General features: G+C 36.4%; 1 protein-coding gene across 9 annotated transcripts in view; it reads right to left on the reverse strand.

Annotated features, from left to right (window-relative positions):
• Positions 1-676: 676 nt before the first annotated feature.
• LOC126259969 (mesoderm induction early response protein 1) overlaps positions 677-17,187 on the reverse strand; it is a 188,196-nt gene continuing 171,685 nt past the window's right edge. For all 9 annotated transcript variants that reach the window (XM_049957091.1, XM_049957086.1, XM_049957089.1 and 6 more), the window contains one exon: positions 677-6,792. In XM_049957091.1, the coding sequence (XP_049813048.1) occupies positions 6,406-6,792 (387 nt within the window). In that variant the 3' untranslated portion in view covers positions 677-6,405. The remainder of the gene's footprint in view (positions 6,793-17,187) is intronic.

The raw sequence follows: 17,187 nt of genomic DNA on the forward strand, positions 1-17,187 counted from the left end.
GTGTCACTATAACTGGACTATAGTTGGGTATGGTGACTTGTTATCTGTTACACTCTTTTCATTTAATTACAAATAATTAGCAGACAGTAATATTAATAACATATGACACAAGTTAATAGTTCTCTTCTATCTGAAATACTGTCAAAATCTTGCATTTGAGATACAAGCAGTGGCACTTGCCATGACACACATATCACATAATAAGAGAAGATAAAATGTAGTATATATATCAAAGGCACACAGCCAGAAATGTGTGTATAGTGACTTTGTACAGGTCTGGCTATATACCAAGACAGAGTTTGGTTTTCCAGTGGTTTCCTCATATCTATCCGCAGGCAAATTGTAGACTGATGCTCTTTTACTACAAGTCAGAAATGCAACACATAAGCAACTGAAGCATGAGGAGAGGCAGACTTTCTTTCACCTCCTCCCCCTTTCAAATGTTTTGTCACAACAGTGAAGTGACAAGAAGAGATACTGGTCATAACAAGAATGAAATCCAGAAAATGAACAGAAAAATAAGTCTGTTCTTGCTTGGACAAGTAAGATATTATTTAGAAGAAAAGTTCACCTAATTAATGATACAGAACAAATGAAGAGAGATGTAACTCCCAATAAGACATAAATTTTAACTTAGCCTCACAAATTAAAAAAAAGTTCTTATCTAATTGCCAAAATATTATTTTATTGCTCCAAGTAGCCACAAAAAGTCAGAAGGCATAACAATTGTGAGAAAAATGAATACAGATATTTACATGTATAGTTAAAATTCTAACAAAACAAAAATTTCTATCAAAAATGTATTTTAAACTAGTGTAAAACACCATAAATAGCATTTGTTTATCCATATTTGAACACTACAGCATTTTTACTTTTCTGTACACCAGTTTTCAGTTTCCTGCACATAACCTTGTCAAAAACGATTATAAAAACTTCTCGTAAAATATCATCGTAAGATACAAACAGAACATCTGAATGAATATTAAAAACCTACTAGAAGCATGTAACATTTGCTGTAGAGCTATATAAACTCTGTATTAATCCACAACATTTTAAAATCAAAACTGGGTGAAATAATTTCTCCCAGGAGTCATTTAATGCTTTTCTTTTTTAGTAATTCATACTTATACTAACTTCTTATCACCTTTCTACAACACATAATAACAACCAATCATCAGTGGATTAACTGTTATAAAAACAATATAAATTCCAGGTTTAAATGTTCTTTACCCTCTGAGAACATTATGAATTCCTTGAATATTATTCTTACATAAGATGCACTTGTTTGTTTATAGTAAGCACTGGATAATAAACTACAACACCAAATCAATACACAGATAAGAAAACACAAGAAAATGCTGTCACTAATCTTTTGGATGCAAAATTTATGAGAGCATTTATACAAATGAGAAGTAAAGAGGAAGGCAATAAATAAAACCCACTGGTCAAGAGCAACCAACATTTGTCATGTGTCAAATATAAGGTTCCATCTGTGAACAAATTCTGAGATTTTAAAGTCTATTTATTCATGTCCCTGGCAGTTCAATTACTGCACATCTGTCCTAACCCACCAATGTTCTTCTGGCAGCCCAACCACTACACCTCCATCCTAATCAACCAAACTTCTTATAACTATACACAATATATTTTTCATGGTCTTGTCTTGGTTGGTACTTCTCTTCATTAAATTCCAAATCCATGACTTTTTATTGTCATTTTTAAAAATATTACTGACTTCTAGCATGTGTTCTGATAAATCCTGCTAAAATCAGATGAAAAATAACACCACAAAAATGTGTCATTTTGCATTTACCTACATATTGTTTCAGTGGAAGACTTCAACATATTTTCAAAAAGTAGGAAATCTTTTATTTTGCAGAATTTCATCTTATTCTAAAACTTCCCGGATAATCATACACCCCACCAGACAGAGTCTCAATCTATCACATAAAATGTTGTCTTCCGCCACCCCCCCTCCCCTTCCCTCCCCTCCAACCTTCCAATTTGACATTTGTGGATGATAAGACACTTCTTCATCAGTCATGGTTTGGTCGTATCTATAACAATATTACTTTTTGGCAAAACAGTATTTAATCCACGTTCAGATAAATATGACTGAAGGAAACACAGTAATTTAGGTACTATTTATATTTGTTTTTATTTTACTTATTTACTAGTTGCTGAAGCACTACACCTACATTGTTGTCACTAGAGAATTGTGCTGCAAACTCACTCTTCACTGAAACTGCAGAATTCTGAATCTAAACAAATTTTATCTTTGTCTCTGCAATTTTTCTGTAAAGTTATTTGTGACTGCATTCTGGCCCCCTCTTCACCACCCCAGGTCATATGATAATGTTACACAATAACATTTAAAGCTAGCTTCTGGACGCTTTTCTGTCACTTTAAAGAAAACTGTTATTTGTATGAAACTTTCATATTAAGTGAGGTTATTTGGTTTAATCACAAAAGAGCCTCTAGCCCCTTGCAAAACATACAGACTAATCTAAACTATATAACACACATTTCAGAGTTATGTGACCATTACTCTCATGAAGTCTGAAAAACTTACCAAATTAATCATAAAGTTAAAACTTCTCTCTGCCACATTCTTTACCTGGTAGACTCGAGAATCAGAAAAAAAAATTCTACAAATTGTAGCATTAACTGACAATAAATTAAAATTGTGCACCTCATTGTCAATGTAATAACAGCCCATAAACAGACATTAACCAAATAAAGAAATACATTAAAAATGTTTCTACTGTGATGGATCAGACCAGGAGAATTAATAAATTGATTACATGATATATGAATACTAACAGAAACAAATTTTAATTGTTCACACAACATATGCCATGGAATATTTATAAAAGAAAGAATATAATTATATGGGGCGATCCCACATACATGATACAAATTTCCAGGGACAATGCAGGAGGGGAAATCAGTCAACCTGAGGTTTGGGACCCTGGTCTGGAAATGACAGTCTAAAATTGTAAGCGAAAATATGTACTGGTACTGTTTTTGCTAAGATTGTAGGGTAGGCAACTTTCAGAGATAGTAGAATGGGCCAAAACGAGAAAAAATATCTAGTAAACATGCACTCTAAAATTCATACCTTAAGAGCTATGGGCACTGTTCACTAGAAGAGACGTTCAAAGACGTGAAGAAGTCCTCAGAACTCTTAAAGTATGCACTTTGGATCCCATGTTTACTAGACTTTTTTTCTTGTTTCAGTCTCCGCTTCCATATCTGAAAGTTATGTACCCTAAAATATTAGAAACATCAGTGCTAGTACATGTATTCTGCTACCAGAGGTATCAGAATGATTTTCACTTATAACTTTTGACTCAGTCCTATCTGGACCAGGGTCCCCAACATCAAACTGATACATTTACCATTCTCTATCATCCCTTAGAATTTGTAACACCATCATGGAATCAGTCTGTATACGTAAGTCATCTGCGGAAAGCAGTTGCCTGAGCTGAACCCATACTTCCTGTGCAGAAACATTAGTGCTTCTGTATATGAAATAATTCTGGATAGCACATAATGATTGCTGTAGAATAATTGAGAAACCAGAGTAATTGTGAAACCATAACTTTCTTATTCAGTATTTTCTCCTGTTGGATTTTAATTAACTGTCAAAACAACTTCCATAATATCACTGCCTCCTTCAGTTACTGAATTATAAATATATGGAAGAGCCTCAACCGAACTAACGCAGAGTGAAATTTTGATTTTTTTCCTCTGTTGGGATTCACTTTTTATGTCACAAAATAAAACTGAATCTTTCAAGAATATTTTATGCAAATGACAAAACCACAGCTACATTGGGTTGTACTCTATTATTTTCTCGTGACTTGTTTCACCTATTGGCAATCGTGAAGCACTAAATGTAAAAGTCATAAAGGAAGAAGGAAGATTAAGGCTTAATGACCCATTCCTGAAGACATCACAACAGATGAAACATAAGCTTGGATTGGTGGAGAATGTTAGCCCTGTCATTTTCAGAGGAGCCCTTATGGCAATTTATAGAAACCACTTAAAACCTAAATCAGGATGGTTGGACGGGGAGGATTTGATCCCAGTTACTTACCACTGTGCCATTTTGCTCAGTTCCAGGTAAGTTAACAAAGGCTGCATTAATCATATTAGCAACATCATTGCCAGAAGAAGAAAACTGACCAAGCATGGGAATGTACCTCTGCTATTATTTCAGTAGAATACAACAGAAAATTGCAGAGACATTTTCTTGTACATACTGTATGTTCATCTTGCAGAAATGATGTTAATATTTAAGAGTATCCGCACTTTTGCATTTATGACATAAGAATGTTTTAAGGCTGAAAAAAGAAAGAAAACTACACTTTAACAAACAACAGTCCTTTTTTTCATTTGCTATTCGAAGAATACTCTCCAATCAATTCAGTTCATTTTCAATTATTGATCATTTTTTTATAAATTTAGATATTTTCATGAAAGTTCCAGTGGTTTTTGTTGATCATGCCTTCCCTTACATACAGTAAAAACGTAAAAAATATTCATAATGTATTTCAAAGACCATATGAAGCTTCCATGAAGTGTAATAATGTACAGCAAATTAATGGAAAATATAATGGAAGTGGAGTTCAAATGAGGACTATAATTCAAAATATATCATTTCATTGCCAGTTCAATTATGCAAAAAAAAAGCTTATTAAAATACCATATCCAGTGGATACAGGTATAAAAAATAATGTTTCTGTTTCTTCACATTATTCTCACATCACATCAAACCTACATAAAATCGGATTCTACAGGAAATGCAAATCCCATCACTTACGTACAAACTATTTAAACATGACCTAGTAAAAATTGTAATATTTTAGGATTCCCAAGCATTTGTCGCAACACAATGATTTATATGGGAAATAACAACTGCATGTCAGCCCATACGATATACACTCTTTTGTCTAAAATTAGTTACAATGTATTTAAAACAGGTATTACTCTAACATACTGTATAAAAATATATTATGTATATACATGGATAAATTCAAATGATTGTTTAAATGGTAAAACTTCTACAGTCCTAACATAAAACCTGTCACTGGCATTTCCAAAGCAATAGCAGCAGCAGATTTTGTCCTTCTAATAAACTCTTGTTACCTGAAGAGAACTATGCATCTTCTTTTATTTTACATACCGAACTTTTATTTTAAAAAATGTATACTTATCAGTAGAACATAAAGTTAAAAAAAATTGAAAATCTAGAAAAGGAAATAATATTTTAGCACAGCACTGTTCTACGACTGGCAGTCAGATGGTTGCACAGTTGATCTCTATCACAGTCTAATAGGGAATACTATAGGGAAAAAAAGCAAAATTCTGCTTTCCATATGCTTACTCTTATTTGTTTGGCATTTTGCAACTAATAGTAGCAAATAACTAATCCCAAACTAATTTTATATATTAGAACCCATGTCAATAATACGGTGCCTCACTTAATGCTTTAAATACATACATACATACATACGTATTAAATACAGACATTATAGTAACAATGAAACAGCAACAGGTATAACCAACAAAACTTTTTAATGGAGGAAGGGGCATAGTAATGTGCTTTAGCAAGGGGAAACTACAAAACTATTACAATATAAAGCAAGGAACAAGTGAATGATACACAATCAAATTCATATATCATGTTCCAAATAGGACATCTCAATTATACACAACACTACTGGCATTGTTTATAACTTTAAAAAGTTCTCTCTCTCTCTCTCTCTCTCTCTCTCTCACACACACACACACACACACACACACACACAGAGTACAAGATGTGTTTACATATTTATTTTTAAGAAACCTAAGAATTTCAAATTACATGTTAGCACAAGTTCACAGCATATAAAAAGCAAAATATATATATTTTCAGAATTTCACGCATTTCAGGAACAATAACAAAATATGAAACTACAGAATCTGGGAATTGGTAAAGCACTCAAGATCATTGCTTTTTATATGCAAGCCAATGATATATAATGTTTTAGTTGACTAATTTATCACCCATGTCAATCCTATTGAAGCAATTTCATTGTCTCAATAATGTGGAGGAGGAAATTAAGCAATTAAAGCTGAAAGGACTGAGAAAGTTCTCAGATGCTGGCCTGTGCCAGTGACAGGTCCATTAAAAAGACTACAACACAAAGTAATAGTCCACCATCATAAGTTTTTCAAGTTCAAAGAAACGTCACGCAAATGCTGGTGAAATGCGAAATACCTTGAAGATGTAAAACTTCATAAGTTAAATACAGTTTCCTGTGAACTGAGGAACCAAAGTGCACTGGAGGGACAACAATGCAATGATGATACAGTTTCGTTAGTCTGTGGTTGTGAAATATAAGATCCTTTTCTTTTTTATGCTACTGTCGTGTCCTGTCGTGCACCAGTCTCTCCAGCAAGACCACTGCTTTCCACTGCAATTCCAGCTGTGACAGAAGTTTGGCCAGTACTGTCCTGTCCTGCACTGTCCGTCTGGCCATCTGTAGCGCTACTAGCACCAGTGCCCCCATTACCACGACGTTTGGGATCACCGTAAATTAAACAATTAATGTTTGGTGACGAGCTACGGTCACGGTGTCCCTCCTGCTCTTCCAAAAAGCGGTCCATGTAGTCAGTGATGCCAGGATGTAGTGTGTATTTCTTCTTCTCCAACCGAGCCTTGTTGGCAAATATGTCATGGCGCTCAGTTTTCTTCCAAAGGTAGTAGAACTGCACAAGTTCACCCACTGATCTCGTTCGAACCTGTCAAAAGAAACAAAGATCACGCATGACCACAACTTGGATTTTCAACCAAAGCGAATGATTATTTTGTTGCGGTTGGATCCGTCAAGTAGCCTCAACAGTAAAAAAAAAAAAAAAAAAAAAAAAAAAAAAAAAAAAAAAAAAAAAAAATAAAAATAAAAAAAAAATGGAAATGGAAATATGGGAACTGTACGAAGTCACGCAAATAAGCCATGTTGTAAAAATGGACACAAGAAAACAAAGAATCAGGGTAGTGTTGTGTATTCTTCTCCCTGTGAAGCATCAGATCACAATCAACACAGGTACTTGTTTTGTTTGGTTGAGGACAGTATTGTTCAACCCAATATTGGAAGTATAAATAAACGCATACCTGTATGATTTAGTGTTGAACAGTGGAGTGGCTCCTGAAAAATAGATCATTAATTCCCATCAATGAGTTCTACTTTGGTCAACTACAGATCCAGCATTTTCTCTTTGTGCTAATTATTAATCTACAGATCTCAGTTATATTTTTATTTGTTTATTTATTCATATATGCTGTTGTAAGTATGTTGTGGTGGATAAGTGTCAGATTGCAAATCAATAAGTTTGAGGTTGAATTCACAGTCAGGCTAGGATTTTTTTCTGCCACTTACAGTGTGTGTGTGTGTGTAAGTCCATTCAAAGATGAGGGAGACATAAAGGAAATATCACAAGACCGTGCCTAATAAAGCAATGTGATGTTCAAATTAGCTTTTTCAGGTGATGCATGCATTCATACAATATCATGGCATCAAACTTCAGTGCATTATTTATTTATATTTTCTTCTAAAACAGTACACAGCATCAAATTTCTCCAAATTTTCTTCATTTACGCTCATGCATTTATCAAACAGAAGGGTTTTTTTTTTTTTTTTTGTATAAGAGGCAGTAAAATTAAAACAAGACAAATAGAAAAAAGTAAGTAACTGTTTATTGTTTCAAAATACCTGCCATAACTGTCAACACATTTACCCCATTGTGAACAAGACTGTCAATGCCTTCATAGAAAAATGTTTGTGGTTGCCTACCATGATTTTACACAGGTGTGCACCTCTTCCTGTCCAAAGCAAATCAATGGCTACCAACAACTTTCTTCAGGGCTCTAAAAATATGGAAATCCCACAGGGAGAGGTTGGGACTGTATGGGGGATGTATAATGTTTCAGAGCAAATTTCTGGGGTGTAGATGAAACAAGCTTGGCAACGTATGGGCCCGCCCTAAGGTAATTTTTTGCAGTAAAAGATGTCAGTATTTATCCTAAACACATCGAAAAGCTAAAACTGGCAGTATATCTCTAAATGCGGCCACAGGGACAGGTGCTTCCAAGAACATCTTGAATAGGAAAAAAAGTCTGCATATGACTTAGTTACAGCTGTCATTACATCATACCCTTGTATTTTGTGTCTCAGTTTACTTTGTTTGTGGAGGACATCAGCATAATCACATTATCATATTTGCGACATAATGCTTCAACTACATGATGTAAAGTGTGGGCTAAGGATGTAACACATTTTAGGTTAGCATAAAATATGCATTTTAAATGTTTTCCTGGCCTTCATCATACATGTGGCAGCATCCATACATGTGGCAGCATCCGTGAACAACAATAGAATATTTTGTATTTAAATTTATCACCATGAAGTATACTGACTTCTACACACATTTAACAAGTCAAATTAGGGCACTTGAGATCACTACGAAGTTTACAGATTGTAACAAAATTCATGAAATTACTCATGTTATGTATTTTTGGCACAAAAAAACTGGCCAAGTGCAAGTAGGACTCACACCCTGAGGGTTCCGTACAAACTTAATTACGTAAGCAGATAGTTCAACCATCTCGGGAACCAAGAATCTTGACAATTTTTGCCTGTTATTCATATTGGCAAGATATAGGTCCCGGGAATTCCAAGACTTCCTTATGATATACTTGTATTGCGAAACCTTGCTTCTTACCAAAATTCATGGTTCTAGGTCAACAGTAAGTATTCTACAGATTTTAGTGAGTGAGTTTGCGAGTATCAAAATATGCAACATAAATCACCATATCTTTTGACTGTAGTGACTTAAAAGCTTAAATTTTTTTACAATGCCAAGGGACCACTCACCTTAGTATGTGACATAAATTCGAATTTGATATCTGTATCAATTCCACAGAAAAAGGGTTCTTAACAGTTGGACAGACAGACAACAAAGTGATGCTACACAAGTTAGGCCAGCATTTACAATGAGACCAGAAAAAGACGTAGTAGGTATTATAAATACCAATTGACAAAGAATACCTATAACAAAAAGTCTATGAGTATAGGGGCCAAGTTCCAACATTATAATATAGTTGTAAAATCTGAGGGCTTATATGCATCTGAAACTTTGACCATGAATAGACAAGGTCAAGCTGAGTGGCTGGAAAAGCGAACATGTAGGATATTAAGCAAAATCATAGGTAATACACTCCTGGAAATGGAAAAAAGAACACATTGACACCGGTGTGTCAGACCCACCATACTTGCTCTGGACACTGCGAGAGGGCTGTACAAGCAATGATCACACGCACGGCACAGCAGACACACCAGGAACCGTGGTGTTGGCCGTCGAATGGCGCTAGCTGCGCAGCATTTGTGCACCGCCGCCGTCAGTGTCAGCCAGTTTGCCGTGGCATACGGAGCTCCATCGCAGTCTTTAACACTGGTAGCATGCCGCGACAGCGTGGACGTGAACCGTATGTGCAGTTGACGGACTTTGAGCGAGGGCGTATAGTGGGCATGCGGGAGGCCGAGTGGACGTACCGCCGAATTGCTCAACACGTGGGGCGTGAGGTCTCCAGAGTACATCGATGTTGTCGCCAGTGGTCGGCGGAAGGTGCACATGCCCGTCGACCTGGGACCGGACCGCAGCGATACACGGATGCACGCCAAGACCGTAGGATCCTACGCAGTGCCGTAGGGGACCGCACCGCCACTTCCCAGCAAATTAGGGACACTGTTGCTCCTGGGGTATCGGCGAGGACCATTCGCAACCGTCTCCATGAAGCTGGGCTACGGTCCCGCACACCGTTAGGCCGTCTTCCGCTCACGCCCCAACATCATGCAGCCCGCCTCCAGTGGTGTCGCGACAGGCGTGAATGGAGGGACGAATGGAGACGTGTCGTCTTCAGCGATGAGAGTCGCTTCTGCCTTGGTGCCAATGATGGTCATATGCGTGTTTGGCGCCGTGCAGGTGAGCGCCACAATCAGGACTGCATACGACCGAGGCACACAGGGCCAACACCCGGCATCATGGTGTGGGGAGCGATCTCCTACACTGGCCGTACACCACTGGTGATCGTCGAGGGGACACTGAATAGTGCACGGTACATCCAAACCGTCATCGAACCCATCGTTCTACCATTCCTAGACCGGCAAGGGAACGTGCTGTTCCAACAGGACAATGCACGTCCGCATGTATCCCGTGCCACCCAACGTGCTCTAGAAGGTGTAAGTCAACTACCCTGGCCAGCAAGATCTCCGGATCTGTCCCCCATTGAGCATGTTTGGGACTGGATGAAGCGTCGTCTCACGCGGTCTGCACGTCCGGCACGAACGCTGGTCCAACTGAGGCGCCAGGTGGAAATGACATGGCAAGCCATTCCACAGGACTACATCCAGCATCTCTACGATCGTCTCCATGGGAGAATAGCAGCCTGCATTGCTGCGAAAGGTGGATATACACTGTACTAGTGCCGACATTGTGCATGCTCTGTTGCCTGTGTCTATGTGCCTATGGTTCTGTCAGTGTGATCATGTGATGTATCTGACCCCAGGAATGTGTCAATAAAGTTTCCCCTTCCTGGGACAATGAATTCACGGTGTTCTTATTTCAATTTCCAGGAGTGTAGATGGGTTGATGGACAATGCCGAATGAGAGAAAATGGGGATTTGTAGAGCAAGACAGAACCTATAACAGCATCCATTAAGAAGAGACAATTGTTATTTTACGGTCATCTCATGAGGATGTATGGTGATCGACTAACAAAAAGAATATGGAGTTTCATCCAATCTATGAAAACAATGCCGAGATGGTTCAAAGAATGTGAAAAAGATCTTAGGCAGATTGGAGAGAAATTCCTGACAGGAATAAATTTAGAAGATTGGTGAACAACTACCAAGGTTTTAAAATGGCATCAACATCCAAAAGATGGAGAGGACCTTCGTCCGAAGAGCATTAACAGGTGCTTCTTGATGGGCTCAGAAGATACTGGCAGGAAGTCAAAGCTGGAAAAAGGACAAGACCTAGACGCTAAAATGAAATTGGTTGTTACCACACAGTCCATAAAGGCTCAACTCGATAAAGAAAAAAAAAATGTCTAAATTCATGTAGTTATATCAATTATATCTCCAAAATATCCATTTAAATCACAAACTGCTGAACATATATACATGCAACAATGTTAGGAAAAGGCTAAATTGTCACTCGCCATAAAGATGACACCTAGAGTTGCAGACAGGCACAGCTCTTGCCAGAGATACCAGTTATCTGCGTGTGTGTGTGTGTGCTTTTTCCGAAAGCTGAATGTATAACTCTTTTCACTGTGCCTGTCTGCAACTCAACATTTCATCTTTATGGAGAGTAGCAATCTACCCTTTACCTTATATTGCCGATATTCCATCCTGGAATTCCCACGCATGCAACAAGCACTTGCACGGAAATTCAGGCTCTATTTGTCACATTTAGCTAAAACTTACTTTTAGCTTAGTGAATTAGTTTACTTTTTCCATCCTGTTAGTCCACTACCAACAAGCACTTTGTACAGAAAAGTACACTTCATTTCTTCTTATGCAAGACAGTTTTGAGTTCAATCTCTCTTTCTCATCACTACTATCTTTCTTCTCTTTCAAATTTCTGTCTCATTATTCACTTTTTCAGGTTTGTGTTTTACGGGTCATCTTGTATCTCTTACAGACTTGTGTACTTATTGGAGTTTTCTCATAAGCCTTATCTCACCTCCACAATGTGTTTACTTAGACCTTGAAAACTCCACTTTATGTTAAGTTGTATGCGCCCATGTCAGAACCTTAGAACACTAAGATGAGGAGAGGGGGGGGGGGGGGGGGGGGGGGAAGGGGGAAATTAAAACTGACTACATGATAAGCCCAATCAATGGAAGGATAGAGAACTAAGAATAAGGATTTCCTCTTGGAGAAACGTCCACAAAATACACCATAGAGACAAAGAATGTCCTGAACTAAAGATTAAATGTCCTTCACCATACTGCTACAGTGGATAGGAAGTAAAACGCAGTCGACAATTGTTATTGCCTGTGCGTTGTTTGCTAAAACGGCCAATAATTCATGATGGCAAACATATAGTAGAATGTAAGTGGTTAAAAAAGGGCGCTCAGTTAGAAAATACTGAACTGTCAAGGCTGATGACAACTGACAACAAATTGGTGGGGGACCAACACTTAACAAATGGTGATAGTTAAAACGACAGCACCCAAACACAACCTAGCTTAAATGATCTCCTTGCGCCGAGAGGGCAGAGAGGTCAGCCAAGCTGCTGGGAGAGGTTTAATTCTTTGGAGCTTGTTCCCATGAAGATTTTTAAGTTGTGTTTTATCACAATTATTTTTTAATTTATTGTTTTCTTTTTTAATCTGTGTTGCTATGTTTTTAATATATTCTTTTTATTAACTCCCTAGTTAGCCCTGTGTTTACACTACTGTTTTAATTTTTTTCTTCTATAGTGAGAATATATTCAGATTTTATATTGAGATCTTGTATCTGTTGTTCATTTGCTGGTGAGTCAACACTGCGTTTTAATATTTTTCTAAGAGCTGTTTTTCGTTTTCATCTAGTGTTATATCCGTAAGATTGACCACCCTAGAACAGAAATGGTGTGTTTACGTGTTTGCTGTTATGGGCTTTTGCATGGTACAATTTGAGATTTTCAATTTTCGTATTATGCTCTAGTTGTATTTTATTTATAGCTCTAGCTCTGCATGTGCAGCTTTTGACTTTTTCAACAATGGAAGCAAAAATAGTCGGATTATTCAATTGTTGGGCTAGATGAAGATGAATTTCATATAATTCATCATGTAACGTCTGTTTCTTTCTATATAGTTATTTAATTTTGTGTTTCAACCAGACATTTTTAGTGGCCTGCCTGGCAAGTTTTGCTGCTTTCAAACTGTTTTTGATCTTTACATTTATGTATTTCGGCATAAGATCATTATGTTTACAATGGTTATTGTATCTGATGGTTCTAACTGTTTTATAGAAATTAAAATGGATCTTCTTGAACTGGTAACAGAGGCCAACTGGAAATGCTTGACAAGGTAACATTAAATTCTTCATTTGTGTGGCCATAGTGTCTGTAGTGCTTTATAATTCTTGTGGGTGTTTTTGGTCTGTTCTTACAACTACAAAAATGCATGATTTTTTTCACCAGACGAGTTTCGCTTTATTGAGGTAAAGCATCATCAGTAGTCTGCAATTAAGTTATTTACATTTTGATTTCCTTTTTAGATTGAAAAACAGTTTTTTAAGAATTGGTTCATTTGTACTTATCGTAATTTTTCAGCTGATTTCTCACTTACATCTGGAAATTCAGTCAGCTAGCACATCAATGTTTTTCTGTTTTTGCCACTAATAATTTTAGTCTAATTTTTAGATGTTCTACAGCACTATGCATTTCACACACCACACTTTTATGCAAACCACTGTATTCTGTTTCTTTTTGTACTTCAAGGTTGTGTTGTTGTTTGTGTTCAAAAAACAAGGCAATAATAAACACACATTTGACATATACAGAAAACCCACAACAAGTGACATCTTAAATGCAACTTCAAACCACCCACGGGACCACAAACATGCAGAAATCAGATACATGTTAAACAGGCTGAACAGGATCCCCCTAAACAATTCTAATTACCAGAAAGAGTTAGCCATTATAAAACAAATAGCATTAAAAAATGGACACAAAGAAACAATGCTAGACAAACTAAACAACAAAAAATAAATAAAAAGACAAATAATGAAAAAACTAACCAAACCACACTAACTCGTACAACTTGCACTGCAACAAGAAAATGGCATAGAATTACCTACCACAGCAAATTCACTTATAAAATAGGAAACATATTCAAAAAACAAGGCATAAACATTGCTTACAAAACAAACAGTTCCATACAAAAGAAAATCCCAAAACTAAAATCAAAACCAAACAGGTACCAACAATGTGGTAACTATCAGCTCAGTTGCAGAGACTGAGAGAAGATAAGACATTGGAATGACTGGCAGGACATTTGACACAAGATATAAAGAACATATCAAAGCATTCAAATATGGTAAAAATCATTCAATATTTGCAGATCATATAACAGAATTACACCATAGACAAGCAATATTGAAAATGACATGAATATCATAAAAATCAATAAAGACAGGCACCTCCTCCCTTTCCAAGAAAATTTCCACATACAAAAAGCATTAACACAAAATAAACAGTTGCTCAATGACCAGATAAATATTGGAAACCTGACTCTATACAGATTAATTGATGAAACTGCATGAAAAAGAAAAGAGCCTTTTCCATCCCCCCCCCCTCCCCCCAATTTCATTTCACTTCTCGCTCCTCACCTTCTCTTCTAACTGACACTTCATCACACTGCTATATGCTTATGTTTCACCCCTCCCCTTAAAAAAAAAGCCCTCTACATCACTATTGCTTCTCTACTGTTACACAGTCACAGTACATAAATACACAGAAACATCATCATAAAATAAAATTACACACACACACACACACACACACACACACACACACAACAATCTAAATAAAAAAAAATGTTGTAGATAAAAAACAGAGCAGTGGAAAGGTTATGTTGGCAACACTACAAAACACAAACAACAACACATACTTGAAATACAAACAGAAACAGAACACAATGGTGTGCATAAAAGTGTGGTGTGCAAAATGCATAGTTCTGCAGAACATCTAAAAATTAGACGAAAATTATCAGTGTCAAAAACAGAAAAACATCAATGTGCTAGCAGATCAGATGTAAGGGAGAAATCAGCCGAAAAACCACCGTAAGTACAAATCAACCTATTCGTAACTAACTTTTTTTTATCTAAAAAGCAAATCAAGATGTAAATAACTTAATTACAGACCACTGCTGATGATTTACCCCAATAAAGCAAAATGCGTCTGATGAAAATATCACACATTTTTTGTAGTTGCAATGACAGACCAACAATACCCTCAAAAATCACACACAATTTCACAAATAACTTTGAAATAATAGTTCTTTACCATAAACTCAGGAAAATAAAGAGGGTGCAAGATGTTTTAGGACTGTGGTAGTATACTTTATTTAAATTGTTTTCTTACTACATAATGATTCATCATCATCATCATCTTCCTTTCCAGGATTCGGCTGTTGTTTGTTCTGAACTCACAAACAAAATCATTCCCATCTTTCGCGAGGACTTCCAATCTCTCTTTCCCCATTCACCTTGTAGTTCAGGATCTTCTGGGGAATTCTGTGACCTGGCATTCTCATGAGGTGCTCTCTCCAATATGTAAAACATTTTTGAATTTTTTCATTCACGTTGAAAATATTTACTTCCGTCTTAACATCTTTGTTTCTTCTAATCATGTCTCTTCTTGTGCAGCTCTCTGTCTTTCTTAGGTATCTCCTCTCTGCTGTTTGAATTATTTCTTTTTTTGGGTAAACCAGCCTTCACTTCCGTAGGATAGTGTAGGAAGTGCCATTACATTACAGAATTTTATGATAGTCTCTTTTTGTACTTTAGGCCCAATGTTCTGCTAATGGTACCACGGACAGCTTGAAATTTGTGTATTTTATTGTCAATATCAGAGATAAAACCAAAACTTATAGCACAGCCTAAATAAGAGATTTGGGACACTTGTTCTAAAACTGAATTAGGCCTATCCAAAACATTTTTGGCTGATTGTATATTTTCCTCGGAATGCCATTATTTTAGTTTTATTGCTAGAAATTTTAAAGTTGTACTTCTTGCAAATTGAGTTCAGCTGGTATACTGACCTTTGGAGAACATCTTCAGTCTTTCAAACAGTAACGATGTCATCAGTAAACAAAAGTACTTTCAGATATTCCTCATTCATTAGTTTAATTCTTTTGTTTACTTTTAATTTCCATTTGTGAAAAACAGTCATTTGTGAAAAACTAAGTCAATGTAAATATTAAAGAGGGTAGGTTGTAATCCAATATAATAATAATTATTTCTTATTATCGAATCCCACCAGTGTTTATTACAATGTGTGTAGTTTTGTAAAAACTTTTCACTCTCTATTAGGTGATAAGCATATTTACATTCAGACAATCTTCCACATAGGCTATCACCATGATCAAAAGCCTTCTCAAGGCTGACAAAGGTGTCATGGGTTTCTATACCAATAATGTTTTTGAATTACAAGCACATTGTCTGTTCTTGAATGACTTGGTCTAAATCCATTTTGTTATTCAGAAATAATAGCTTTTGTGATATTCTTCATGAGGTTATTGATTATCTTCGAGTACAGTTTGTGGCCAGTTTTTAGATGACTTATGCCATGATAATTTTTACAGTCATTATACTTCCCTTTTTAGAAGAGACATTATATTTCCCTTTTTAGAAGAGAGATTACTTATGCTGTATACCAAGGGTCTGGGATCTTGCAGTTCATTAAACATTCATTCATTAATTCTAGAAGTCTTTCGTCAATTGGTAACACTTCATATCTAATTAATTCTGCATATATCCCATCTATACCAGTAGCTTTTCTGTTATTCCTTCCTTTCAAAGCTTTTGTACTTACTGCATAGCAACTGGATCTATTGTTTCATTGTACATACTTTGTCTAGTGCCATATGTATACACTGCAAGTCTGTGTAACAATTTATCCACTGTTAATTGTGTATAATATTCAGTGGGGCAGCATCTTTTTCTTCCTTGTTGACGGCTTTCATGAACTTGCATGCACATTGCTGTCTACAGTGTACATCATGTTCTAATATGCTAACGAATGAGTCCCAAGACTCTTGGTGAGCTTTGTGCACCATCTGTTTTGTTGCATTCCTTTTTATTTTGTATGTTCCCCAGCTCATTGATGTTTTTGTCTGCAGAAACTGCAAACAACCTATTTGTTTTTCTTTAATTTCTATGTTCCAAATCCTGACTCATTTTTACCCATTTGGTTTCTTCTGATCACCAAGTGCTTCTTACGCTGCTTCAATATGCAGGCTCTGATATTATTCCATTCTATATTGGTCTCAATTGATTGGTAGTGAAGAAAGCTTTTCTTGTAGCCTTCACTGATAATGTTTCCTAATGCTAAAGTACAACAGAAAATGTTTCTGAGCAGCTGATG

The sequence above is a fragment of the Schistocerca nitens genome, chromosome 5 (assembly GCF_023898315.1).
Source record: "Schistocerca nitens isolate TAMUIC-IGC-003100 chromosome 5, iqSchNite1.1, whole genome shotgun sequence".
NCBI classification, from domain to species: domain Eukaryota; kingdom Metazoa; phylum Arthropoda; class Insecta; order Orthoptera; family Acrididae; genus Schistocerca; species Schistocerca nitens.